Source organism: Cavia porcellus, unplaced genomic scaffold (genome assembly GCF_034190915.1).
Source record: "Cavia porcellus strain 051 isolate PalLab524CR breed Dunkin Hartley unplaced genomic scaffold, mCavPor4.1 scaffold_9, whole genome shotgun sequence".
Lineage (NCBI taxonomy): Eukaryota > Metazoa > Chordata > Mammalia > Rodentia > Caviidae > Cavia > Cavia porcellus.
In genome coordinates this window covers 61,239,053-61,266,709 of record NW_026947492.1, presented here as the reverse complement: position 1 = coordinate 61,266,709, position 27,657 = coordinate 61,239,053, and the positions used below count along the sequence as shown (strand labels likewise).

At 48.2% G+C, this 27,657-nt stretch overlaps 2 protein-coding genes across 4 annotated transcripts; one reads left to right on the top strand and one right to left on the bottom strand.

The window, feature by feature from the left end:
* The first annotated feature begins 1,408 nt into the window (after nucleotides 1-1,408).
* Dnajb13 (DnaJ heat shock protein family (Hsp40) member B13) lies at nucleotides 1,409-27,345 on the top strand. Of its 3 annotated transcripts, none has more exons than XM_063256510.1 (8): nucleotides 1,409-1,552; nucleotides 9,931-10,034; nucleotides 11,376-11,537; nucleotides 14,301-14,458; nucleotides 15,345-15,458; nucleotides 16,942-17,055; nucleotides 18,098-18,174; nucleotides 25,155-27,345. In XM_063256510.1, the coding sequence occupies exons 1-8, from the start codon at nucleotides 1,485-1,487 to the stop codon at nucleotides 25,168-25,170; spliced, it is 813 nt and encodes a 270-aa protein (XP_063112580.1). In that variant the 5' UTR covers nucleotides 1,409-1,484; the 3' UTR covers nucleotides 25,171-27,345. The 3 variants fall into 3 exon arrangements, with proteins under 3 accessions (XP_063112580.1, XP_003463494.1, XP_013000767.1); XM_003463446.5 differs by lacking the exon at nucleotides 25,155-27,345 and adding an exon at nucleotides 18,933-19,224; XM_013145313.3 differs by lacking the exons at nucleotides 11,376-11,537; nucleotides 25,155-27,345 and adding an exon at nucleotides 18,933-19,224.
* On the bottom strand, nucleotides 22,382-25,794 carry LOC100727277 (dicarboxylate carrier SLC25A8). Its single transcript, XM_013145312.2, has 6 exons — nucleotides 25,604-25,794; nucleotides 25,256-25,466; nucleotides 23,891-24,085; nucleotides 23,717-23,818; nucleotides 23,246-23,426; nucleotides 22,382-22,823 (listed from the first exon to the last, which is right to left on the bottom strand). Exons 1-6 carry the CDS (start codon nucleotides 25,727-25,729, stop codon nucleotides 22,709-22,711), a joined length of 930 nt encoding a protein of 309 aa, XP_013000766.1. The 5' UTR covers nucleotides 25,730-25,794; the 3' UTR covers nucleotides 22,382-22,708.
* Nucleotides 27,346-27,657: the final 312 nt, after the last annotated feature.

The following is a 27,657-nucleotide window of genomic DNA, read 5'->3' as shown; positions in this document are numbered from 1 at the left end:
CTTGTGTATAAAAACATAAACAAGAGTCTACTGAGTGGAGACCTGGTTTGCGGTGCATGGTGGGAGTGTTCCAAGTAGCAGTGGAGTGCGGTGAATGAGGGAGGATGGTCAGTCTGTGCAGTGGGAAGGGCCATGGTGCACTGTGCCTAACAACAAGTGCACGGTGGAGAGGGACACCCCAGATCACAGGGGAAGCCATCTGGGCTTCACTCTGAACTGAATATAATCTTGGCAAGGTAGAGATAAGGCAGAAAGACAGAGAGGAAGTTGTAGCCTTGTGAAAGATGGCGCCAGAGCAAGGCCTTGGCTATGAGAAGAGCAGGACAGTGTGTGGAGGGATCTGGGAAGTAGAAGAGACTGAACTTGGTGACCGACTAGAGGTGGGGTATGGGTGGAAAACTGGGCTCTGTTGCTGTCAGAGAGTTTTGGAGTCTAAGCCCTCTGCACCTTTACAGTGGACCACACACAGTGATTTCTTTCCAAACACTGTAATGCAAAAAAAGGGGGAAGAAAGTAGTTTAACAGTGGAAAATCCTGACAAATACTACCTCAGCTAGTTGATCGAGGTTCATTCACATCCTTGGTGAGAAGCTACGTTGGTAGTGTGTACCTTTGCTACATTCTAATGGAAGCTGTACTTTACAACCAGATGTGGTGCTCAGTGTGGAGCACTTGGGAGCTGAGACAGGAGGCTCACGGTGAGTTTGAAGCCAGCCCATGCCATGCAGTGAATTCAAAGGAGTCTGAACTAGATAGATAGATAGCAAGACCCTGTCTACAAAACAAAACAAAAACCAACCAACAAACAAAAAACCCCACAAAAATCAAAATTAAAGGGGGCTGGGGATTTAGCTCAGCGGCACAACCACCTGCCTTGCAAGCAGGTGGTCATGAGTTTGATCCCCAGTACCGATAAAAAGAGAAAAAAAATCAAATTAAAAAATTTTAAGGGGCTAGAGATACAGCTTAGTGCAAAGAACCTAACTTCAATTCCCAGTACAGAAAAAAGAGTATATACATATATATTTATCAATAATAATGTATCAACATTGGTTATTTGTAACAAATTATCTCACTAATATAAGATGTTAACTGGGAAAATGGTATGGGATATAAAGAAACTGTCTACTATCTTCAGATTTCTCTGAAAATACAAAATTTCTAAAATAAAAAGTTAGTTTAAAAAAAATAAATGCTGAACTTGTTCTGAAAACTTTTTTCCCTCCTTAAAAAAAAAAAAAAAAGAAAGAAAGAAACAGTGCTCTATGGCTCTCCGGTTTCTATGCCGAATGACATTTATCCAAGGTCACAGAACCCAATTTTCCCAATCCTTTTGTTCCTAGTCTAGAGTCCAGGAGGCAGTTTGCTTAGGAAGAAAGGACTACAACTCCCAGAGTGCCCCTGTGCAGTTGTCAGGCGCAACCAAGGAACGCAGACTAACAGCCTTGCGAGTTTGAGGACTATCAACTCACTGCCAGCCAGCCATGGGCCAGGATTATTACTCTGTGCTCCACATCACTCGCAATTCAGAGGATGCTGAGATCAAGAAGGCGTAAGTTGGGAAAGGAGCCAGGCCTGAGGGGTGTGCGAGGGCAGCCCCACCGCTCTCGTCCCTTATAACTAAGCTTTGCTGCGCAGAACGGGGCAGGCAAGCTCTGCAAGCCTTTCTCCTCTTGCTTCTTGCATACCTTTAGCCCTACTGAGGCTAAGAGAGCGCGGGCTGGAAATGCTGGCACCTTGGTTTGTCTGTCCGCTCCCAGCTCCTATCCCTTTACGTTCTATGCCCTGTCTCCTTTCCTAGGTGCCTTGATTTTCCTAACAACAAAAGGGGGATAGAGGAGCATTTGAAATTTATCCTGAATATTATGGAGAGCCCGAGGATAGTGAACAGGGAGATGACTTAGTCAGGTGGATGTATTACAGATTTCATTCTGGCCATTATAAGGACTTTTGTCACTGACTAAACTTTATCTCTGAATACTTTCATCAAGTCTTGGGAGTTTATGGTCTGTTCTTAAGAAAATGTAGAAGTCAGCACATTTTTCTAGGAAAAAAATCTGTGTGTTGTGATCTTTGCTTTTCTATGAAAAAATATTTTAAAACAAATATTTATTGAGCACTTAACATATAGATTAGATACAGTGGTAGTAGCTGGAGCTCTAATTGTGAATCAGATGTCTTCTCCCTCATGCAGCTTAATTTTGTGGGTGAATTCAGATGGTCACAGATGTCACCACGACTGTGATGGACATTACAAAAAGGAAGGTGCACGATGCCAGGGAAGTAATATTGGAAGGACAGAGACTTTCAGGATGCAGTCCTGGTAATTAAGGCAGAAGACTAGGCTTGAAGGAGGATTAAACGTCTTCAGGGGACTGGAGAAAGGAAAGGGAATGAACTTGGCAATTAATTGAATAATAGAAAAGTAGAGAATGTGAGTATCTAAGATCATTAAGGTTGCAAAATACAATAGCTACACTAATTGAATGTGTCAGTGCTGTTCTGAGAACCTTCCATCAAGATTTCATTTAATCCTCACAAAGAAACTTTGTAGATGCCATTAGTATGTCAAGGGCTGCAGGGGATGTAAGTGGGGTAAGTGGAGAGAGTCTGTGGTGTGATTGGAGAAATAAGACACACACTTGAGAGCAGTGCATGATGTCACTCATAGTGCAGGGCCTCTCATAGGCCAGTGGGAGCCATCAAGGGAGAGGTTGCTAGGAGAGAGAGCAGTTGGAGGACCGAAAGATAAGCACAGCCTTGTCATTGGAAGATCTGAATCCAGATTCTCCTACCTGATACTTGTGTGACATAGGCAGGTCACTTAACCTCTCTGAATGTCAGTTTCTCATCTCTAAAAAAGAAAGGGATTGCTGTGGCTTTGTAAAAGAATAATGAGATAATATATGTAGAAATTCTCAATTATCTGTATATGAAATCATGTCACACAAAGAGTTGATTACAAGAACTGCAATGCTGGGCCCAGTGGCGCACACCTGTAATCCCAGCTAGTTGGGAGGTTGAGGTTTGAGTCCAGCTTTAGCAATTTCACAAGACCTTGTCCAAAATGAAAATTAAAAGAGCTGGGGATGTGATGTAGCTCAGTGATAGAAAACCCTGGTTCAATCTCCGGTCCCAAAAACAAATAAACAAGAAAAAAACCTGCATATGTTTCAAATATAGCCCTTACTGCTTCTCCCTAGCACCACCATTTAAGGCATGAGTCCCGTGGAAGTTTCATGCCTTTGACCAAAAACCAAAACAAAACATTAATTAAAATGCTGACTATAGAAAGTAAGAAAGCACCACTATGATTCACGAGCACCTCAGCAACCAATACACTCAGCAACACTCATTCGCTCTGAGCCAAGGCTTCGCCCCTCTTCTCTACACAGGAAAGCAGGTAAATGGGAGTGAGGTCATTGCAGAAGGTGAAGTAGGGGCCTGGAGCTAAACAGATAAACTGAATCTCAAAGCCAGTGACCATGCACACAATGGACTGGAGTTAGTCTTGAAATCACTACATTTTACAAGAAAAATCAAACACTTCAACTTTGTTACTTTTGCGTGTGTTCAGTACTGGGGATCAAGCCTAGGGGGCACTCCATCACTGAGCTACATCCTTTTTATATTTTATTTTGAGGCAAGATCTAAATTGCTGTGGTTGACCTCAGACTTAGGATTCTTCTTCTTAGCCTCCTGAGTAGCTGGGATTATAGATGTGCACCATGATACCCGGCTTCCAACTTTGTCACTTTATTGATTGAATTTACTAGTGATTCTCCTTAATTATGATCTTTGGAATTGAGAAAGACTGCCTTAGAAATCCCAGATAGGCTATGGCAATTTGTCTTCAAGGCTCTGAAAGTAGACTGGAAAGATTCTTTCTGTCAGGCTCCAAGGGCAGAGCCAAGTGCATTAAAAGAAAGGAAAAGACAGCAGGCCCAGCTCAGTAAGAGGAAGCATTGCTAGCGCTCAGTCACAGTGAGAAGGGCTGCCTGCAGTGAACGCAAGCTCACATCATTTACTTGTTGCTGCTTGGTATAGGAAATGGGGGCACAGAGAACTAGATGCAGCCACCCAAGGACTTTGCAGTGTTTTGAGAGGGTCAACCATTCAGCAGACTGGAGTGCTGAGTTCCAGAATCAAAGACTTTGGGGACTCAAGTAGGAGTCCAGCCTCACTCAGATGGAGGTAGGCGAGGTGCCCCGAACTGGGTAGTTGGTCCCTAAGCCAAAAGTCAAAGGCTGAATAAAAAATTGCCAGGAGGATCTGGGAGGGGCTTCAGAGGGATGAATATCATAGGAAAGGGGAGGAGAAGTGCAGGGAAAGGGGAGTCATCACCTACATGAAGGGCTTCTGCAGGAGAGTGACTTGGTCAGAGTATTTTAGAAAAGAGAAACAGACACAGAGACAGACAATTCCAACCTGGTGGCAGCACACACAATGGACAGGTTGGAGAGGGTGCTGCTGGATTCAGGGGTTATGGGTCTGCAATAGTTGTAGGGTGAAGAAGCAGGAAGGGGACATGTAGAAGGAAGACCTCACACAACTTGATAACTGATGGCATGGAGGGAGAGGGCACAAAACAGAACTGGCGTTCAAGAGAACGCTCAGTTTTCTGGCTGCAGTGCATGGGGGTGGGAGGACAAGGCCATGAAAACGTGCTGATGTTCGGGCTCCTAGAGTTTGTGGTTCTAGTGGGACTCTGGCAAGGAGATAGCAAGCAGGTTAAGAAGTTGGGCTCAGGAACGTGGTCTAGTTTGAGATAAGACTGCATGTGACTTCACCCCTAAACTGTGAGTGACATGAAGAGAAGCAACAGAGCCCTGGGGACGCCCATGTAGAGGATGAAGAAAAAGAGAGCCTGGGGAGTTTCAAAAATGGCGGCTTGCTAGGGAATTGGGCAGAGAGTCTCTCCGGAGAAATCATATTAGATGCTAGAATATGACAACATGGAGAGAGCCAGACGAATGGATAACGATTCTTTTTAACCAAGACAGCAGGGCTGGAGGATTTAAGGTCATGCTGAGAGTGCGATGGCTGATAATGGGAGTCTGCAAATCCCATGCCTTTAATGCGGCAAACTGACCAGTGGACCCAAGAGGAAAAGCTGTATAGGCTTTTGGTGACTGCTGGAAATTGAGACCTGGGACCCCGAGAAGCAGCCAGGGCTGCCTGGCTGCGCCGGAGGAGATTGTAAGAAGCTCTGGAGTTCTGAAGCTGGGCACCGTGCAGTTTTTTGACTGTTCCGAGCTGTGTCGGAATGCAGTGAAGGCAAGCGACATAGTGTTCAATAGACTCAAGAGGAAGACCTGCACTGAGTCCTGGCGAATACTGGGGACTGGGTCCTGCGGCTGCTGTGGCTGGCTGGAAGACATCTTGAAATTGGGCAGAGCCCGCCACCACAGCGGCATCAATAACACGGAGAGTCTGGTGGAAGACATCTTGGAGTTGGGCAGAGCACGCAGCTCAGTGACATCAGATAGTCACCCCTGGCGTAGAGGTCTGGTGGAGGACATCTTGAAAGTGGGCAGAGCCCAGCGCCATATTGACATCAGCAACATAGAGAGAACTAGTGGAGGACATCTTGGAATTTGGCAGACCCACAGCCGCAGGGACATTACATAATCGCTCCTGGCACAGAGAGGTGTGGAAGAGGACATCTGGGATTTGGGCAGAGCCCTTGTGCCATGGTGACATTAGCCAGCTGTTTCTGGCACAGAGAGAATTGGCAGGACTTGCTGGGGCTGCACCAAGCCTCTGGTTGGGACCCAATAAGCAGATACAAAATAGTCACAATTCTGTGACACCCACAAAGTACAGCCTAATTTGCATATTGACTGGCACAGAGGCTGGAGGCTAGCCTGTACCGTCCCTGCATCCCTGCCTACCCCAGATAACAGCAAATTGGGGAGGACAGCAAAAACACAAGTCAACACACTTCTGAAAGGCTCCAAGCAATACGGAGAGGGCCACAGACCCCCAAACACTCCAGTCTGAAAGAAACCAGAAACATGACAAGAGACAGGAATAAAAAAAAAAATCTCCAGCCGCCCAACATGAGAAAATAAGTCCAGGAGAAGTAAACACTGAAGAGAAAAAGCACAGTAATCATCCAATACTGGACACAGCATCAGTCGGAATAAAAAAAATACCTCCATGACCTCATAGATGAATTTAAAGCGGTACTCCTGATCCAAGTGAGGCAAGATACAAAGAGATTAATTAAAGAAATTACAAGCCCTGCCCAAGAGAATACAGATGGAAGAACTGAGGAAATCAGAAAAGAAAGAGATACTTCTGAAGAAGAGTTTAATCATAACTTAGAATACATGAAACAGAGCCAAAGAGATTACCAGTAAACTAAAAACTCCATTGAACACTGGCAAATTGCCTTGACAGAAACTAAAGCCAGCCTTTTGAAACTTGAAGAGAGATTTAACATATATGCTCTTGAAAGAAAAGACCTCTTAAAAATAACAAGGAACCAGAAAGAAACAATTCAAAGGCTAGAAGATGACAAAAGGATACATAACTTAAGAATAAAGAATGTGAGTGAGGAAGCAGGAGCAACCAAAAATGAAATACAAAGAATATTCACGGATATATTAAAGCAAGATTTCCCATGTATAGCAAAAAGAAATGATATCCAGATAAAAGAGGCATACAGAACACCAGTTACCTACAACCAAAACAGATCTACACCCAGACATATAATAATCAAGATTCCAGAAATCCACCAAAAGAACAGAATATTAAAAGCAGCCAGAGAAAAAAAGCAGATTACCTACAACGGGAAAATTATCAAAATAACAACAGACTTATCAACACAAAATCTTAAATCAAGAAGGGAATGGGGAGAAATATTCCAAGTCCTGAAAGAAAATGATATGCAACCAAGACTCATACCCATCAAAACTCTCTCAAAATTAATGGAGAAATAAGATGCTTCCAAGACAAGGAGGAACTGTGGGAGTTTGTGGCCACCAACCCAACCCTACAGAGAGTGCTGAAGAACTCCAGAGAAAGAGAGGAAGGGATACCAGCATTCCAGCAACAGTGGCAGAGAGGCCTCAATGAACAGGGCAGACAGTGGAAAGAGGGAGTAAGGTGGACAAATTATAGCAGTAAAGTGGAGTAGCAGACATGAGGCAGAGACGGCAAACTATAGACTTTAGTATAGATAGCTTTGATACACTACAAAAAAGGCAGAGGTCATTGTTAATAGTGTATCAGGATTTAAAAGTCACAGTAGTCTTATCACCCTGATTAGTTTGAATTTAATTTGTTCTGATCTGTCCAGTCATATTGGATTTGAGGTCACAGACATCTGACCCAAACATAGCAGGTTATACCATGGTAACTATCCTTAATTTCCTATTAACTTGAGCTGAAATCCTGTACTACTTATATTGTCTTACTATGACTGATCTTATTTGAATCTGATTCATAAGACCGCGGTTTTGCCTTGGCTGATTTTATTTGAATTTGGTATGCTTGATAGTATCAACCCTAAAAGTAGAGGCAACTACTCTGAAGATGACATGATGTAAAGGATATCCATACCATTAATTATTAACAGCTCTCAAGTCGTACAATGTTTTCAAAGTTGTGTTATTATAAAAATAGCTAGGTAATACTATGTTCAACTATATTAAGCCCGATGATGTGGACAAGACTATGGAAAATAACAAGAGAGAGCATACGGTAGATCACCTAATATTGTGGTCTTATGTGTCTTTTTCACTGCATATTTTTCTAGGAATTTGTTTTGCTGTCTTGTTATGATTTGTTTTCCCCTATAATACAGAGAGGATAGATATACATGTAGAAATTCATGCATGAGAAGATTCTTTTAAAAAACTATTTACGGGAACAGATTATATAACTCAAAATGTAATGAACAGATGCTCTGAAGAAGAAGAGATACTAAGAAACCCAATGCTAATTTTGTAGCATTATGATATAAAATCTAGCAATACTAGTATTCACTGATGAGAGTGATATTAGTCTAGTCTCTTAAGTTCAATATCAGCATATGTAAAGATAAGGACAGCTACAACGAAGAGAATGAGAAATGTGATGGTAGTTATTATTGTCTTCCCCAATGTCAGATCTTGAAGACCTAAAAAGCCTTCATCATCCTGTAATGATTTGATTAGTTCTGTAATATGCAGTATGTATTTAATGTGTGTGAAGATGGGAAAAATTATTTGGAAGAAACTAGAGATAATTAGATAGACTGTAAAGATCTCCAGTGGACTTGCTTTGAAATCTGTATTTCTTTAAATTGTTTTTTTGTAAACTGTTTTGTTCTGTTTTGATATGTTTAATCTTACCCTCTTTATGATATAAAACAAGTGTGTAGGACTTATGATATAAAACAAGTGTGATAACCATATTACTAAGTTTTTGTTAGATCATTGAGCAGAACTGTTGGCAGTGTCACTATTTGAATGTCATTTTACATACTTTAATTTTGTAACCTGAACAGCTCTTTCTAAGATGACAATATGTAACTTATCAACTGGCGATTTCTTACCATTTATTTTTCTGTAATTCTGTATTATTTCTGTATCCTACCCTTTTTTATCTCCATGTATTTTGTTTGTTTCTTTCTCTTTAAATAAAAAAAAAAAAAAAAAAAAAAAAAAAAAGAGAGCGAGAGAGAGCCTGGCCCAGCTAGGAGAATGGAGGGTCAAATTGGAACTGGGTGACCTGGGAGTCCGGACCCCTTTTTATACCCTTCAGATACCCCCATGCCTTGCCAGCCAGTGCAATGACAACACAGTACAAAAGCACCAGCAGGCTTCTTGGTCCTCAGGTTTCCTGACTCGTCCTGCCAGTGCAGGCAGCACTGCAGGTTGGGAGGGAAAAAAGTAAGGTTTTTGTCTTAATTCCCAAGCTCCCTTCCTGTGGGATCCCTCAAGCTGCCGTGTCTCCTAACTGAAGCTCACAGTGCCTGCCAAAGGCCCTGTCCACTACTCCTTCTGGGTTTTAGTAACAGCCCTCGCTCACTCCAGCGGGGTTCCCAGGAAACCCCAGTGTTCCCATCTCTTGGGACTGTGCTGTCCCTGTGTCTTCTTCTCCCTGTCTGCAACATTTGTGCAGGACCCTCCACCACACTTTCCGTAAGTCATCCAGTTCATTTCTGCACTTCTCCTGGGGCACTGACAATACTTATCCTCAGGTGCTGCAGGAGCCCAGGCTGGGGTGGGGGCGAGGGATTGGCAGGTACAGAATCGAGAAGAAATGAACACAGAGCAGGGGGATGGCGCCAGGACGTGACAGACCTCTTCCAGGGCCTCTCTGTATACCTAGCTTTGTCTCCTGAGAAGCTCGTGTCAGTTCTGGTCCTCTAAGAGGCAGACACCAAGACAGGATTAGATGTGCACAAAATATGTGGGAGTCCCCTGTGAGAGATAAAGTGGGGGGTGGAAGTGTGCAGGGGGAGCTTCAGACTGCAGGGCAGGCCTGATGGAGGGGGAGGCCTGAGTGGGAATAGCTGCAGTGTGGCCCCAGACAGTCTCAGTCAGGCTGTGGGAAGTCCCCAAACCAAGGCTTCCCACTGAAAGGAGTCCCATATCTCACAGGAATGGGCATCACTGATCCTCTGCCACATTTAGGGGTTGGTGGGGGAAGCTTGGGAGAAGTTAGGAGATCACTAAGGCTTCCTCCAGCCTTGTTTCAGGACTTTAGTGTCCTCAGAACAAATGCCTGAGGGCAGCTGCTGGGGGGTGTCAGCTACCTATGTCACACACCGGTTTGTTTTAGGGAGATCTGAGCTAAGTACTTGGGCGGCCACCACAGCCTATCTAGTCACCCCTGATTGATAGCGAGGCAGATGACGTTATCAGCTCTGAACCATGGTCTGCACCTCAGCAGCAGGTCTGCTGCTACAATTCCCATCAAACTGCCCTCCTGTAGGTACCGGAAACTTGCCCTGAAGAACCACCCACTGAAGTCCAGTGAGCCATATGCAGCAGAGACATTCAGGCAAATCGCGGAGGCCTACGATGTGCTGAGCGATCGTGAGTGATGGGCTGGGCTCTCGGACTCTGTCTCCATGCTTCCTGTAAGGTCCCTCCTCATGTCTCTAGAATGGTGGGTTTTCTGAGGGGTCCAGTAGAGCGTAACCATCATGCTCCATGTTCAGAACCTAGAGAGAGGTGCTGGGGATGTAGATTAGTGGAAGGCACGTGCGCAGCACACACAAGGCCCTGAGTTCAATCTTCAGTACCAGCAAGAGAGGGAGAGAGAGAGAGACAGAGAGAGAGAGAGAGAGAGAGAGAACCTAGAGTAATGAATGGCTTTTCCTTCCTTTTCCCCTTCCTTCCCACCTTTTTTCTCTCTCTCTCCCTCTCTTTCTGTACTGGAGATTAAATCTAGAGCTCACAGGTGGTAGGCAAGTACTTTACGACAGAGCTACAACCCCAGTCTTTTGTTGTTGTTGTTGTTTACTTTGAGACATGATTTCATTGAATTCCCCAGACTGACTTTGAACTTGTGATCCTTCTGTCTCAGCCTTCCAGTAGCTGTGACCACAGGCATTTGCCATCAGGTCTGGCCTACAAAAGTCTCTCTCAGCGGCTGCAGAGTGCAGAGCTCGGGTTTAGGCTGATGGCTCACCAGTGGGGCAGGGTGCATTTCCCAAGGAGCAGAGGGAGATACTGGCTACTGAGGGCAGAAGACTGAGGCTGCGCAGGCCAATTTATCCTTCCAGACTGTCTTCATGTCCCCAAGGAAACAGGGACATGAAGTGCAGAGAGAGGCCAGGAACCACTGGGAAATGTCTCCCCGTGGAAGCGGGAGCGTGGAGCAAGTGTGAGTCACCACCTACATAGGCAGTGCCCTCGTGGCTGCCCTGAGGGCTTGTCCTGGGGACTGCGATCCTGTGCAGAATGGTGTGCAGATCACTAAAGTTTTTCTAGCTCTGGATTTTCAGGTCTGCAGAATTCTCAGACTCTCAGATTTCAAACCTCCAGAGTTGAAAATTCTTAGATTCTAAAAGTTCAAGTCTCTAGGAATCTGGTTACTCCCAAATAGGACAATAAACTGTGATGACTGAATTAAGCCAACTCGATCTGCAGCTTAACCCTTAGTGTCTCAGTTCCTCCTCGAACCTGTACCCCCATCCCACCAAATTACTACTTCTCTATTCTGGGCTCCAGTGGTTTTCCTCAGGTCCACCCAGATTGAAACCAAACCTTTTAACTTCTAGGGTCTCATTTCAGAGACTTCCAGGCAGCAGGCACTCTGGAAACAAGGCTGCTTTTACCCTCCCCCCTCCCTCAGCCTGCCTGCCCCCCAGTCCACCTGTCTCTCTTAGCTCCCAAAGCTGGACCCCTCCTCAAGCTCACCCATATCCACAGCTGTGAAGAGAGGCATCTATGACAAGTTTGGTGAGGAGGGCCTAAAGGGTGGAATTCCTCTGGAGTTCGGAGCCCAGACTCCATGGACAACTGGTTACGTCTTCCACGGCAACCCTGACAGGGTTTTCCATGAGTTCTTCGGGGGAGACAACCCTTTCAGTGGTGAGCAGCCCTATGCAGCATGTGTCTGCTGGGACAAGACACAGTTGGGGAAGATGCTTTCCTCTGAGTAGCTTTAAAAAAAAAGCTTTGTAACCAATACATGGTTTTAAAATTTTTTTTAAAAATTATATATAAATTATTTCCATTTCTATTTCCTTCCCTACAAGTAGCTCCTCACAGTTAACAGTCTGCATATCCTTCTGGAAATGTTGTGTGTCTGATGACCATGTATTAGTTTTTACATAAACTGTATATTTTTTTTTCAAGAAAAGGGGACTGTATCATATACACTGTCTCTTTATACTTACTTTATCTCAGAGATTGTACTATGATGATATCTATAGATCTCCTTTAATCATTTTAAAAGCTATATGAGGCTTAACTGTATAAGATATGTACTAATCAGAAATCAGTTACAGAAACACACTGCACTAACCTGGGGAAGAAGAAGAGGTTCAGTGCAAGGAACTAGGTGCTTGAAAGACCACTGGGAGATCTGAGAGACATTCTGCTGAGAACAGTGCCCTGAAACCCACAGGAGGGCACTGTCTCGGCCACAGTCATGCTGAAGGAATCAGAAAATGCTCTGCTGTGTTCCAGAATACATCACTGTAGCTATAGCCCTGCTTTAAGGAATTTGCCCCCATTGCTACCTTCCTTGCCTCTGGCTGGCATAAAACGTGTGTGTGTGTTGGGGGGGGGCAGAACTGCTGCTGCAGAGAAGCCCAGTCTCTTCCTGACTCCCAGTACTCACCAGTGCTTCAGCAAAGACACACAGGAAGATGCCTCCTTACGTACTTTTCTTGTTGCTGAGACAAAATACCCAATCAAGGAGGAAAGGTTTATTTAGTTCACAGTTTGTAGAAGTTTTAGTATATAATCTGCTGGCTCCAAGACAGTGTGACACATTAGAGGGACAACAGTTCATGGTGGAAAAAGACAGCAAAAGCCAGAAGGGGGGAAGACAAGCCTCTTTCTGTCCCTTATATTGTATCCAGTCTCCTGGGATTAGAGCAGTGCCAATCCAATCAGTGGACTGACCCAGCAATCGCCCATCCTTCATCCCAGCATCCTTAATTCTAGCATTAGCATCATGAATCAGTCACACACTCTAGATTCAGCCACCTGCTAAAAATTCCCATCTCAAACTGCATGAGGCTTTGGGAGGACATCTAGACACAAGCCATAACATCTGCCTTCCTCTTTCTGCCTTTCAACTGGCTCACTGCTCACTTTGTGAACAGAATGCAAACCCTAACTACAGAGGGGTCCAGGAATGTTCCTTTCAGCTCTAGAGTCCTCAGCAGGGAAGATTTCCAACAAGAAGTGATGGATGCCAAGGGCCAACAAGTCCACTCACGAGATGTTTAAAATTCATCATTTTAAATTATTGCCTTATTTATGTAGTTCAAGGGACCTGAGAAAGCCTTCAGGGGCACGTCAGGGAAGGTTGCCTTCTGGGTTTGGAAGTTCCTTAGACAGGGCTTAGGGCTGTATGTTACAGAGCTCCCTTCCAGGGATTCTTACTCCCTTTGTCCGTATGGATTTTGAGTGTGCCTTGGCTATGAGAGACCCCACAGGTGCTGGGTGAAAATGAATCTGCTATGCATGGGGGGCCAGGTAGTTCAGAGGGCTCCTGATTATGACATTCCACAAGACACTGGCAGGGTGGTGAAGTCACCTCACACTCACCTCCTAAAGTCATTTCACTGTTCCAGCCTGTGAAGTTGATTCCATGGCATTAGCTAGGAGAGACAGAGTACAGTAGTACATAATAGCAACTTGTGACTCTGCAGTTTGTGGAAGGTTTCCACATCTATCAGTATAGCTTCTGGCTCTGTAGCGGATGATGCTGTGATACAGGTCTCAACTCCACTACTTACCAGCTGTTGGGCGGTGAGCCTTCTGTGTGCTTAGTGGTTTAGTGGTGGAGCAGTTGAATAACATGCACGAGGCTCTGGGTTTGAGGCTCTGGGTTTGAGGCACTTCAAACATAAATAAATCAATTAAAATAAAAACATAAGTGTCTAACATAGCACCTGCTGTTTGGAAAGGTCTCAGCAAGTTTAAGTTCTTTGTTGTCTTAATGGCAGAAGAGTGGTCAAGTGTTAATGCACCATCCCACAGACAGAGAAACTGAGTCCCAAAGGACTGCACAATCCTCGGGGTCAGGGCCAGCGCAGGGCTCTCTCTCTGCAGTGGGGTAGAAGGCAGGGGCAGCAGGAGGGGTTACAGGTGTAGGATGGGCAGGTACAGCTGAAGTTGAGAAAAGACAAATTTGGCTCAGATTTGTTGGGGACCAGTCCTTCCCCCCTTTCTTATCAGCTGATAACATCACAGATACTCGAATCTTGGGTCTCGGTGGTCATGGGGAGGACTGGACAGTGAGGCAGAGTGGGATTCTGGACTGGGTAGAGGACTGGACTGGCTGGTCTTGCTCACTGCTGATAGTCAACTTGGAGTCTTTTCTAGCACTACAAGGCCCTGCCAGGAGAGGGCGTGCCTCCCTTTGTGAGCCAGCCTGAGTTGGTACTCAACAGGCAGTAGGAATTGGTTGCTATTCATTGGTCTGAGGTTAAGGACAATTTCTTGGTTTGGCCAAGCAGCTGGAGTCTGGGCACTAGGTATTACACTTGAGGCTGCCAAGAGACTGGAAGAAATACAGGGACGGGGCTTGTGTGTGTGTGAGGTAGAATGTGTTATGTGTGTGAATTTGAGTTTTTGGACATAGTTTCTCTCACTTGTCTCTTTTTTCTCCTGTAGAATTTTTTGATGCAGGAGGAAGTGATGTGGATTTGAATTTTGGAGGACTCAGAGGGCGAGGGGTCAAGAAGCAGGACCCCCCAATTGAACGGGACCTCTACTTATCCCTAGAGGATTTATTCTTTGGCTGCACTAAAAAAATAAAGATCTCTCGAAGGGTGAGTGCTTGGCTTGCTCCTCCATTATGCCATCAATTAGCCCCTTCCCCCACTCTGTACCCCTTCCCTTCTCTAACTGGAGAATGCAGGAATGGTCTTTGATATGATCATGAACCCTGGCTAGAGAGATCTAGGTTCTTAGGATTCTAGAACCTGAGGTTTGGAAGGAACTACTGAGGATTACCCTCCCCTTTGCCCACTTGCTCAGAATCCCCTGGCAGCACCCTTTCTGGTGCAGGACCCCTCTCAGTTTGGAGCCGCTGTCCCTCAGGATTCCATCTGGAGAGAGAGGAGCGCGGGTATGGAAGACAGTCCCTGAGTTGACAGGTTGGGGAGGACCCTGTGTGTCCTGGAGTTCAGTCTGTGGACCCATGGCCCAGCCCTCTGTCAGCCTCTGTCACCTTGCCCAGCAGAAGAGGTGCCAGCTGTAGCCATGCTTGCTGCGACAGCACCCATGTGGGCGTGTGACTGGGGATGGATGAACAACACACAGCGGGTGACTGCGCTGGGTGATGTTCACGAATGCTGACTTCCATGCTCTTTCTTTTTGAGATGAAGAGAACTGCAAAGAGCTCAGGGCCAGGGCCGCCAGGATTTGAAGTGAAGAACTGATTACATTTTCACCACGCATCTGTTAGGCCAGGGTTGGAGGTGTAGGTTTGAATAATTTGTGGCGACCACTCGGTGTCTCAGGTCCTAGCTCCAGTCCTAGAATCAGGAGCCCTTAGTTCTGGTGGCAGCAGAACGAGACTGTGACTGGCTCAGCACAGGTCTTCCCCCCTAGCTGGAGGGTTAACCCCGGCTAAAATTCTCACAGGGAATCATTCATGTATGTGACGGGGTCTCATAAAATCTGAGCAGACCACCCCTCACCATGTCCCTGCAGGTGCTGAATGATGACGGGTACTCCTCTACCATCAAGGACAAGATCCTGACAATTGATGTGCGGCCTGGATGGAGGCAGGGCACCCGCATCACCTTCGAGAAGGAGGGAGATCAGGTAAAAGGGAAGGTGCTGACCAGGGTCAGTCACCAGGCTCAAGAGCTGGGAAGGCTGAGGAGGAGATGGTGCCCTGGCCCACCCCAGAAACCGTGGTGTGGAATGGTGGGCGACCATTTCACAGAGTCACAAGGCCACCCCTCGCCTCACTTTGCAGGGACAGAAACTCACAACACCCCATGAGTGGCAGTTTAGGGATTATCTCCATCCCCTCAGTGGGAAACTGAGGCCCACAGAGGCACAGGACTTGTGCAGGGCAGACGCATAGCTTCTGGCAGGAAAGAGAAGCCAGTCTTACCTTCAGGGCTCTTTCCTGATTTTCTTCAGTGCTTCTCTGAATAAAACCCAACTGTAGGAGCTACTCAGAACCATTTTTACTAATAGTTTTAAATTAAATACTTATTTAGATAAAAATATGGGTCTGGGTGAGATTGCTCATGTCTGTAATCCCAGCGTCCAGGAGGCTGAGGCAGGAGGATTGTTGCAAGTTCAAGACCAGCCTGGGCTACAAAGTGAGCCCAAGGTCAGCCTGAACTGCATAGTGAGACCCTGTCTCAAAAAGACCAAAATAAATAAATAAATATAGAAAATTATTATCCTAGGTACACTGAGCCCTTAAGTCTTGAGAAGAGGCATAGAGATGGAACATTCAGAGTAAAGAAATTAATTCCTCTGCCCATACTTCTTGCCTCATTTCTCAAGTATGAGAAACACCCTACCTGGCCTGGCAGCAAAATGAGAGACTTTCTTGTCTGAACCAACAAATGAATAAAAGAAAAAACACCCTTTCTTGTCTCAAACAACAAACAAAAGACAAAAACACCCTTCTCGACCAGGCATGGTGAACTGTAATCCTAGTGCTCAGGAGGCTGAGGCAGGAGGGTCTCTGTGAGTTTGAGGCCAGTCCGGGCTACATAGTGAGGCCCTGTCTTCAAAAAAAGAAAAACCAACACCCTTCTGGGCCCACCTAGATCCCTTTTCTGAGCCACCTCAGGTGGCTCCACATGGGTCAGCACCTCCTCTAACACTCCTACCTTGTAACCTCCTTTTATCCTGGCTCTGAGATTGCTGGGAATTCACTGGTTCTGTTTGCCCCACTGGACTGGGCACTCCTTTGGGGAAAAGGCTGCTCTGAGTCCACTGTGTCCAGTACCCAGAGGAAACTTCAGTGGTTTTGGTGACTATGGAGCTTGGCTGAGAGGTATCATTTCTGAGCTACTAACAGGACTGGACTTGTGGGCAGTTGTCTGACACCCCACTTAGAGTTCCACTGCCACCCTCAGTGGCCCTGCTCCCCTCCCACTGGGGGTGTCTATGGGCAGCATGCTCAGGAGGATGCTTGGGGCTTCATCTGGGCAGGCCCTCCAGAACCCTGTCTAATCTCCCCATGGGACAGACAGGTCATATAGACAAGGAGAAGCAGGCACTCGGCCTCGGGCACCCGGGCAGTTAGTCCTTGTCACCCTTGGCCTCCCCCACCCAGGGCCCCAACATCATCCCAGCTGACATCATCTTCATTGTCAAGGAGAAGCTGCACCCTCGCTTCCGCAGGGAGAATGACAACCTCTTCTTTGTGAACTCCATCCCCTTGGGCAAGGTAAGGGGCACAGTGGGGGAGCAGGGGGTGGGGGCTCACACCCTGACCCACCTGCACTGGCCTAGACTCAGCCTCCCCTGCACTGCCTAAACCCCTGCCACCTGATCCTGCTTTCCACCCTCCTGCGGTCCCTGCTGGCCAGTTCTATGCACTGGACAATCTTTGTCACTCCCACCCCCTGCCCCGGCCCTTGTTCTCAGGGCTGCCACTCTGCCAGCCTCCTCACTGTCCGGCTCTCAGAGTGATGCTCAAGAACAGCCTGCTTGGCTGGGGATTTATCTCTGTGGCATAAGTGCCTGCCTGGCAAGCATGAGGTCATGAGTTTGATCCCTGGTACCAATTAAAAAAGGAAAAAAAAAAAAAACAGCCTGCTTGTAAAAAAAGAACAGCCCACTCTAGGACACTGGGCACCCCTGTGGGTGGGACTTTTTCTGTTCTCTTGCTTCTGCTGGGCCTCTGCTGCAGGCTGCCTGCCCACCTCACCCTGGAAGGCCTCGTTGGCTGCCACCAGTTTGATGGTCCCTCCCTCTCCAGAATTAGCTCCCACATCCGTTTCCATCTCTATCATGATCTTTGTATGCTATCAACATCAGTCTGACCTACCAGACTGTGAACTCCTTGAGGAGGGATAATGGCGCAGGACAGTGGTGGCAAATATATGGTGCTCATGCCGCTGTGGACCGTTTAGATCATTGAAAGCTCTAAAAGGTTCACCATCACTCGCCTATGTCATTTACCTATTAGTTTTTTTGCATTATTTATTTTGATACAGAGTCAAATGTTGTTCAGACTGGCCTTGAACTTGCTTATGTAGCCCAGGCTAGCCTCAAACTCATGGTGATCCTCCTGCCTCAGCCTCCTATGTGCTAGGATTATAGGTGTGTGCCACCACACTGGGCTTCACCTATTAGTTTCTGAACAGCCTTTTGTCTCTCTGGTGCCCTCCTCATGCATGGCCTGATACTGAATAGAATCATCCAATGCCTTCTAAATAGATGGCCATGGTGGCCCTCTCCCCTTCCTTTGCTCCTGACCTCCCCAGGCCCTCACCTGCTGCACCGTGGAAGTGAAGACCCTAGATGACCGTCTGCTCAACATTCCCATCAATGACATCGTTCAGTGAGTCCTTCTGCCTTGGGGCCCAGTATGCAAGGGAAGGCCTGGCCTGGGACTTAGCAAGTGCATCCAGGAAGGACTGCCTTGTACAGTTGTACAGGCTGTACCCAGCACAAGCATCCCCTGCTGAGAAGGGCAGAGAAGGCTGAAATGCACCCCGCTCTGGCCAAGCTTTGGGCTGCATTCACCTGGCAAAAAGAATGCCCTTTTCTTTTTTTTTTTTCTTTTTGAGACAGGGTCTCGCCATGCAGTTCAGGCTGGCCTTGAGCTCACTTTGTAGCCCAGGCTGGTCTTGAACTCCCACCTCAGCCTCCTGAATGCTGAGATTATAGGCATGAGCCACCACATCCGGCTCTAGAATGCCCTTTTCTAATTTGCATGGATCCATGGTAGAGGTCCGAGGCCCCGAGTGCTGGGCAGTCTCTGTTACCTCCATCTCCCAAATTTCTAACATTCTGAATTGTACCCTTTAAATCTTTTTCTGGGGAAAGGACCTGTCTGAGTGGGATGCCGCCCAGCACTGCCACCCTCATGCCAGGCCTGCCCTCTTCCCCACACCTAACACTAGATTCCTGGGACCCCCCCAGCAGATGCTCTGTGGAAGGCTTTCCAGGGAGCACTGTTTGGAGGAAGCCATTCTCCCCTCCTCCCCTGAGAGCCGCTGAGAGCTGTCCCCGGAGAGCTGTAGTGTCAGTCTGTCCCTGCTCGGGCCTGTTAGGGGCTACTCCCCTACGCTCCCTTCTCTTGCCCTCTCTCCTTAGTCCCAAGTACTTCAAGAAGGTGCCAGAGGAGGGGATGCCATTGCCTGAGGACCCCACCAAAAAGGGGGACCTCTTCATCTTGTTCGATATCCAATTTCCCACCCGCCTCACACCGCAGAAGAAACAGATGCTGCGCCAGGCACTGCTAACCTGACCCGGCTGCAGGGGCTCACTGTGTGCCACCTGCCCCTATGCAGCAGCCCGAGTGCCAGGGAGCCAGCCCTGCACAGATGTGACATGAGGGAGTGGTGGAATGGGATCTTATACTGACATAATAAAAATTTACTTCCTATCCCCTAGTTATGCCAGGAATATATTGGGGAGGAGCTTCCTGCAGAACCCAGAAGGATGGGCACCTGGGACCTTGTCCTGGCTTGGCTTGGTCAGAGCCTCTATACTCCTACTAGAATAGGGTAGGACCATGTGGCTTCTGAGGTCTCCAGGTCTGCCCTAACTTTTCATGACACTTTGTCTTTTTGAGACAAGGTCTCGCTATGCATCTCAGGCTGGTCTTGAGCTCACTTTGTACCTCAGGCTGGTCTCAAACTTTCAACAATCCTCCTGTCTCGGCCTCCTGGGTGCTGGGATTAGTGTGAGCCATTATGCCCAGCACAGTATGTAGAAGGGTTAGTTGCTGAAATGTGATTTGTTACACTGGAGATAGGAAACTAGAGTACAAATAGAAAACTTGGCCACCCATGGTGGTGCACGCCTGTAATTCCAGCATTTGGGATGCAGAGGCAGGAGGTTCACTGTGATTTTGAGGCCAGCCTGGGCTACATAGTGAGCTCAAGCCAGTTTGAGACCTGTGTCAAAAAAAACCAAAAAATAAACTTGTTCCAGAAGATTTAGGGGACAAAGCTGTCATCGGAGTCTCCAGGCTACCTCCCAGACCCACCAGTTTAGGTCAGAGACACACTCCACCTCAATTCTCTTGTCTATGAAGTGGGTTCTGGGCTCTCTAGGAAGGAGTCCTGGGTTCTGGTCTCAGCCCTGACCCCATCTTGCTAGTAGAACAGAACTCATACTCTGTCACAGGTTGGAGATTAAGGTCACTGATGCTGCTGGTGTAGCCTGGAGTTGCAATCCTGGGTCCAACTGGTCTGATATGGCCCATACCTGCCTCCCCAGAACTAGCAGCAGGATCCTCCTCTGTGGCAGGAAACACTGTTCTTGGGAAGCAGAGTGCAATAGGTCAGAGGGGTAGACGGCCACTTCTGTAGAATGGCTTCCCAAGTGCCAGAAAAGGTCCAATATTATCTACACTGCCTGCAATCCCGCCATTCCAAACACAGTACTAGCTTAAGGTTTTCTTCAAGTGGGAGCTCAGCGGCACCTGGCAGCCACTGTCTTTTTCAATACTCAGGATGGAACTCAGGGTCCCTGCACTGAGCTACATCCCCAGCCTATTGTCTGAAGTTTAGAAACAGGCTCTCACTTAAGTCACTAAGTTACCAGCCTGAATTTGAACTTGAGATCCTCCTACCCAGCTCCCAGAGTGCTGGGGTTACAGGTGTGCACCACCATTAACCAGCCTTTTTTTTTTTTTTTTTTTAAAGAGACAAGGTCTTACCCAGGCTAGCCTGGTAAATCAAATCCTTTTGCCATGGTCTCCCAAGTACATGGGATCACTGGTACCCATCACCAGGCCAGGCTTTGGGTGCCATTTTAAAATGCCACACACAGCATGAAAGCAGCAGCTGATCTGAAAGACTTGGGCCAGGTTTTAGGGAACATTTCAGTGTAGCAGTCAGGAGTCTATGGGAGTCACACAAATCCACTGGCACCCCCTATGTGCACTTCACTCTGGCTGTTTCACTGCCCTGAACTTGCAGACCTTCTGTGGAGGCCAGATGGAGGGGATGGTGGTGCGGCCCAGTCCTGAGCAAGCCTGGTGTCGGGGAGGGCAGGCAGGGCCCCACCTGTGGGACACTACCAGGCCTCCTCTCGGGCACCCGGATGCCCCTGACTGTCCCAGTGGGCTCTGAAGCAAGTGTGGTCTCAGGCCCAATGACAGACTTTTATGAGATTTCCATTACCTCAGACTCAAGTCAGGCAAAGCAAAGCAGTGTCACCAAGGCCTGCAGGTGACTCTAACCCCTTGTCTGGCTCATTAGTCCACGGTCATGCTCAGAGCCATGCTGAATTCAGAGGGTCTTGTGCCCATCTCAGTGTCTGGGCACAAGGCTGGTAAAGGAACCAGCTGAGGTCATTACCTACCCACCCACCCAGTTCAGCTCCGAGGCAGACATGCACTGCCTCCAGCGCAAAAGCGCTCAGCCAGTGCCACAGCATAGTGAACAGTTATACAAGGCAGTGGCCAGACTCATGCAGATTCCCTGCAGCCTAGCAGAGAACCACCAGGCTGGCCTTCCTACACCTTCACCTGCTTGCCATCTCACAGCACTCAATCTCGTCCCTTCCCAGGGACTGAGGCCTCAGCTCAATTTGTCAGAAGCTGGGCGGTTCACACTTCTTCTCTAGGAACCAAACATTCTTCCTCTTGCCAAAGGACAGAGAGGTCTGCTGCTCTGGCCAATGGGTTTAGCTGAGGGAGAAAAGCCTGGTTTTCTGGGCCTGGCTCCACAGCGGCCAAACAGGTCTCCCCCAGAACTTTCCCCCTCTGGGGGAAAAAGTATGGCGAGTTGAGAGTCCTCATTCAGACTGGCTTTGTCTTTACCTGCATGATCCGCTTCAGTCCTTGGACATCTGTAAATTGGGCCTAACTGAACTTAATTCTAAGAGTCCAGACCTGTTCTGACAACTTAAGACTCACCCCATGAAACTCCACAGGCCTGCCCACCTGCCTCTGAAAACAAAGGTGAAACCCCTGTGCAGCCAAGTCCTGGCTTGTCACTCCCTGCCTGGAGAGTGTGGGACACCAAACCCAAAGTACCCTCAGGCAGAAAGTGAAGCTGGATGTTTGCCTGCAGTGGGAACCCAGTCAGTGCTGTGGTCAGGGCCTGTCCCACCAGCTCAGAACACTTCCTCCCAGGGGTGTGACAGGGTGTGTCTGTGTGTGCATGGGCAATGGTTTCCTGCACTAGTCCAGGACTTTGGGGAGGTGGGTTTGCCAATAGTAAAATGGAATCACCAATAGCATCTAAGACTCTGAAGCTCCAACTCCACTGGAGCTGCTTCACTACAGATCAGCAGGCCTGGGAGGAGGCACTGGGACTCTGGGTAGAGTGACTGAAAGCTCAAGTGACCGACCAGGCAGAGAAGGGAGTCCCTGCTGTCCCTCAGGGGTGTCCTTCACTAGCCATTTCAGCCCAGGGCCTAAAGGGAAAAATGGACTACAGGCATTCATGGGCCCCACACTGGATGCTGGAGGCAGGTGGGTCACACCCCTTTCTGATGTCAGGGGGCTCCTCCTCTGCTCACTAGGTGCCCAAAGGGCCCACTGGACCAGGACCTCTGGTATCAGCCATGAGAGAGGGAGGAGACACCATGGTTGAGCTTGCTTTATGGGTGACAGGCTGGCTGGGCTGGGCCAGCCTGGGGGTCAGGATGATTTGGTCTGAACTTTTCAAAGGACAGAGGGTTTGAGGTCCTGATAGGGCCAGGCCTCCTGCTTTAGACAGGGTCAGCTCCACCAGCACTGAGCCAGTGGGGAAAAGAGGGGCCATGTGGGGAGAAAAGGAGGAGGTAGGGAGAAGGAAGGGGAAGGGAGAAGGGGAAAGAAGAAAGGAGGAAGGGGAAGGAGGAAAAGGAAGCATGGCTTGGATGGAGGTGAAGCTAGAGCCAGAGGTGATCAGGTCAGCAGCAGGACAGGCTCAAAAGGGAGCCTCCCGGGTTGTGCAGGCAGCCATGAGGGCCCGTTTCAGCTGCTCATAGGTGACAAACATCACCACGTTCCAGGACCCCAGGCGGAGAAAGGAGGGCATGAACCTAGGGGAAAGAAAACACAGGTTACACGGCTCACTCCATTCCCTGCATCTCCTGCTGGGCCCTGGCATGTGATCCAACTCAACCCATATCCTACCCTAAGGAGGATGGGAGGACTCGGAGAACCTGGTGAACACAGCCTCACAGCTGTGTATTCAGGCAAGAATCCCGCTGATTTCCACACCCCTCTCTTTTGCAGTGCTACCACCTGCTCTAATCCACCTGAACTCAAGGCCTCACACATGCTAAGCAAGTGCTCTACCACCCCCAGCCTTAATTCCTACTTTAACATCTATAAAATGGAGATGAGGGCAATCCTGTGAGGTTTGACAGCTGGTTGCTTCTCATTCCAAGCAGTTCTCTCCGGTGTGACAGGTGTGGATGGCCAGGAGGCCTGGAGCTGGGCGAGGGGGTCAGAGGCTCACCCTTTGTAGAAGGCTCGGGGCCCCTCCTTCCGGAGCATGGTAAGGGCACAGTGGCCAGCGCTGCTGTACTGACCCAGGGCAGAGTTCATGTATCTCGTCTTGACCACGTCGACAGGGGAGGCAATGATGGTGGTACAGAAGCCCGCGCCAAAGGCAGAGGTGAAGTGACAAGGGAGGTCATCTAGCAAGGAGCAGGAAACAAGGCAGTCAGCACCCCTTAGCCATTCTCGAAGGGAAGAGAATTAAGTAGCTAGGAGTCTTGGGTTTTAAAGAGATCTTTTATGAGGACTTAAAGGAGTCATTTTGCTGATCTGCCTTCAACTCCTCAATGTGTGAAGTGGGAGCTTGGTCCCAGGTGGCTTCAGTGTGGCAAAGGAGAAAGGCACTCACTCTACAAGCAAAGGGCAAACAGGATGGGGTCTGTGGGCAGCACATCATGTGTCTATTTCTGCACCTCCTACTCTAACCCACCTGTCATGAGGTTGGCCTTCAGGAGAGCGTCTTTGATGAGGTCATAGGTCACCAGCTCAGCACAGTTGACGATGGCATTACGAACAATGTTAGGAGAGGTCCCTACAGGAAAGGCTGTGTGAGACCAGGGCACAGGAAGAATAGAGCTGTGGGAAGGGGAATACCTGTCCAAACCTTTCCAGAGTCCCCGGAGCCCTTCCTCTCGGGCAATGGTCTTGTAAGCATCCACAGTGCTCTGGTATCTCCGACCACCTCCAGCTCGGGCCTGAGCCTGGAACCGGACCTTTACCACATCTGTGGGCTGGGCCACAGCAACAGCCAGGGCACCTGTGGTGCTGCCTGCCAGGAGGCGGCTCCCAACGCTGGCATCTGTGGGAAAACTATGGGTGTCAGTGACCAGATGGGCTTCTGTGCATTTTCTTCATCTCTCCTCACTAAAACTACCATGTCACTGCACTCTGACTTTCAGGTACGGTGTCTAGGCCACAGGCCACTCTTGTTCTAAGAAGTTTCTTTGCAATCAAAGTGCATTAACACTGTGAAAGTTTACTATGTGCTAGGATTTGATAAGGAATCAGACAAACATTAGACTTTGTGGGTGTGTGTGTGTGAGTGTGATACTGGGGATTGAACCCAGGGCCTGTGCATGCTAGGTAAGCACCCTACCACTGAGCTACATTCCCAGCCTAGACCTTGTGTTTTCTACAGTAAAACATTTTCATTTAACCTGCTTAATGTCCCTGAGAAGTCAGAATCATTTCCTGTAACAAATGTGAAAACCAAGGCTAAAAGTAGCTTTCTGATGAACTAAGGATTCGTAAGACTTGGGTTGTCTCAGATCTTCTTCCCCATCCCTGTAATCTTTGGAAAGTCAACCTGCTCTCCTAGTTTCCTTAGTGTAAAATGAAGGGCTGGTGGGCATGGGAGCACACACCTGCAATCTCAGCACTTTGGAGGCTGAGGCAGGGGGATCACTTTGAGTTTGAGGCCAGGCTGAGCTACAAAGTGAGTTCAAGGCCAATTTGAACTATCTAGTGAGACGCTGTCTCAAAAAAAAATAAAAAATAAAAAAAGAGTTGGTGTGGAATGTGTGAGAGGAAGTTAGGGAACACTGGCCTTGGAGGAAAGAGTGCTGCATGTGATTCTGGCTTCCCACTGTGTTCCCTGGCAGAGTCCTTCCCCACTTCAAACCTCAGTCTCTCCATCTGTAACACATGGACAATGCCACCTACATGCCACCATAGGATAACACCCTGCTCAGAGAGAGCCTGGCTCAGGCACTGCTAGTAGAATCAGGGTTACTTCTTTATCTTTTTTTTTTTTTTTTTAGTGGTGTTGGGGATTGAACTCAAGGTCTCATGCAGGCTAGGCAAGTGCTCTGTCTCCCTAGGCCTGAATCAGGGCCATTTACAAACCTCCATTCTTCTGATCCTTCTAGGGATCCTGAGGCCTAACAGCTAATTCACCTCTGAACTAAAGATCAATCATCAGAAAGAAAAAAGGCCAAGGCCCAGAGGCCTGTCCCGGCTCCACACTCACGCTCAGATCCCTTGGTGTAGAACTGCTTGACAGAGTCATAGAGTCCAATGCGGACAGAGGCGAAACTCATCTGACGTTGCAGCCCGGCCACCAGTCCATTGTAGAGGCTTCTGGGGCCCTCGGTGCGCACCATGGTCAGGATGGTGCCCAGCACACCACGGTACTGGGCACTGGCTGCAGTGCGCACTGGCCCCTGACTTTCTCCTTGGATCTGCAAGCCCAAGACAGAGAGGCTACAGTGACAAGCAGGTCCATCTCCTGCCATCCTTGCACTCCCAAATACCCCCCAACAGTCTGTCCTTGGGACAGATTAGATAGCATCAGGGCCCCCGGGTGTCATCCCCTCACCTGCAGCCGGACTTTAGCAGTGTCCAGAGGAAAGGTGATGAGATCTGCAATGCAGGCCGCTGTGCCAGCCCCCAGGAACTTCACAGTGGCAGTTGGGGGCATTTCTGTGGCCTTGAACCCAACCATAATTGTGATTTCCCTCTACCTCCCAGGAGATGGGGAAAAACTGGAGGGTGTACTGCCTTCAATCAGCAAAATGAGATAGAGGAACTCTGCCAGAATCTGTGCTGGAAGGAGAGAGGCCCCATTAGCAACAGTGTCCTGCTCACAATTCCCGGCTCCAGTCCCCACTTTCCTGATAGTACCACACAGGACCCAGGGGCCCTGTGAGGGCAAACAGGAGGTGCTCTGAGGGCCTCAAGTAGGCACCAGAGTTCATATTTTGTGTAGGGCTCTCTACTTTACTCCAAGGAGGTGTGGATTGGCGTGACCCCAGGGCTGCCCTTGGTCTGTGGTGCATGGAGTTATCAGTTGGGGGAGATTTTGCCAGACTAAGACCCAACAGACAAAAACCCACAGGCTTATGTTCTGGATTCCTAAACAGAAGAGATTCTTATGGGTCTAGAATTAAGAAACATAAGATGACTAAGTCAGTCCTTTCCAGCCCCAACAGAGCTCAAAGACTGCTTGTCAGAAGAGGGGAAGCTGGATGTAGTGAATACCTGTAGTCCCAGCATGGGGAGGCTGAGGCTACACAGTGAGTTCAAGGCCAGCCTGAATTACATACGGAGACCCTGTCTCAACAAAACAAAAAACCTAGTGATTCCTGCTTCCTGGGCATAGCTAGGAGGGCATATTCTTAAAATGCAAAGGATGGAACAACCAACTCCACTGAGGGCCAGGTAGAGAAATGATGGCCAGGAAAGACTTTTTAGGCACAGTAATGTTTGCTTAAGGGATGCCGAGTGATTCTAGGGGCTGAGCACCCAGGTGCATGGCTCTTTTTGGCCTCTGGGGAAGCCAGTTTCCTCCATCACAGGGGGATCCACATCTTTACAAGAAGTAGGGATCAGAAGGTTATGAGTCAGAGCTAAGGAGTGACACAGGAAACCACAAGTTTCATTCTGTTCTCTGAACAGATCAACACCCTCATCTACTGTGCCAGAAGGAAGTAAACCCAGCACCCCACAGTTGGAGGCAACCTGCTTCTCTTCCCTAGTTTCACTTCTCTGATTTCAGAGCAGCAGCTGCTCAGCTCAACTTGACTGGCTGTCCCTGTCACTGGGACTCATGGAGGAAGGATGTGGTAGGAGTCACTTGTGAACAGACTCACAGAAACAAAGAGCTCACCCTGGTTCTTCCTCCTGGGCCTCACCCCAGATGGCTGGGCAAACAGAAAAATAAGCGAGTCACCATAGCAACTGCTTCAAGGGCCTGCCCCACCTCATCCATGTTTCATGGGTCTTGGTCCACAGCGGGCTCAGTGAGAAAGGTGCTTGGATGGTACTGTGGGTTAATGGAGGTGCTCCCAGGGTCCCCAGCTTCTCTGACACCCTATTCCACCAGGAGATGCCCTACACCTGGTCCCACCAACGGCCCCAACTTTCTACTAGCTCATTTAATCCTCAGAGTAGCCCTGGGGCAGGCCCTTATTTCTTGTGAGGAGAATTTGGCAAGGGAAGCCTATATTCTTTGTCGCTATTTCATTTCTTTCCTGGTGTTTCTCAGCCCCAGGTACAGATAGGGCCTTTGATAAGGAAAGTTCCTTCAGGGCAATTAAACAGTTCTGAGTTTCGGACAAACTGGGTGCCAGTGATGAGTCTAACACAGGCTTGACTCTACAGTTGGGTTGCACTGCCATTCTGACTATTGACCTACATTTGCTGAAAGCCAGGTCCTGGAAGGATGTGATGGGGGCAAAGTCACTTGTGCTAAGCATTCTAGTAAGAATAAATAGCCAGATGTGGTGGCATACACCTGTAGTTCTGGTACTTGAAAGGCTGGGGCAGGAGGACTCCTATGAGTTTGAGGTCAGCCTGGACTGCATAGTGAATTCAAAACCTGAGATCTTGTCTCAACAAAACAAAACAAAACAAAACTTAAGCCTAGAAAGA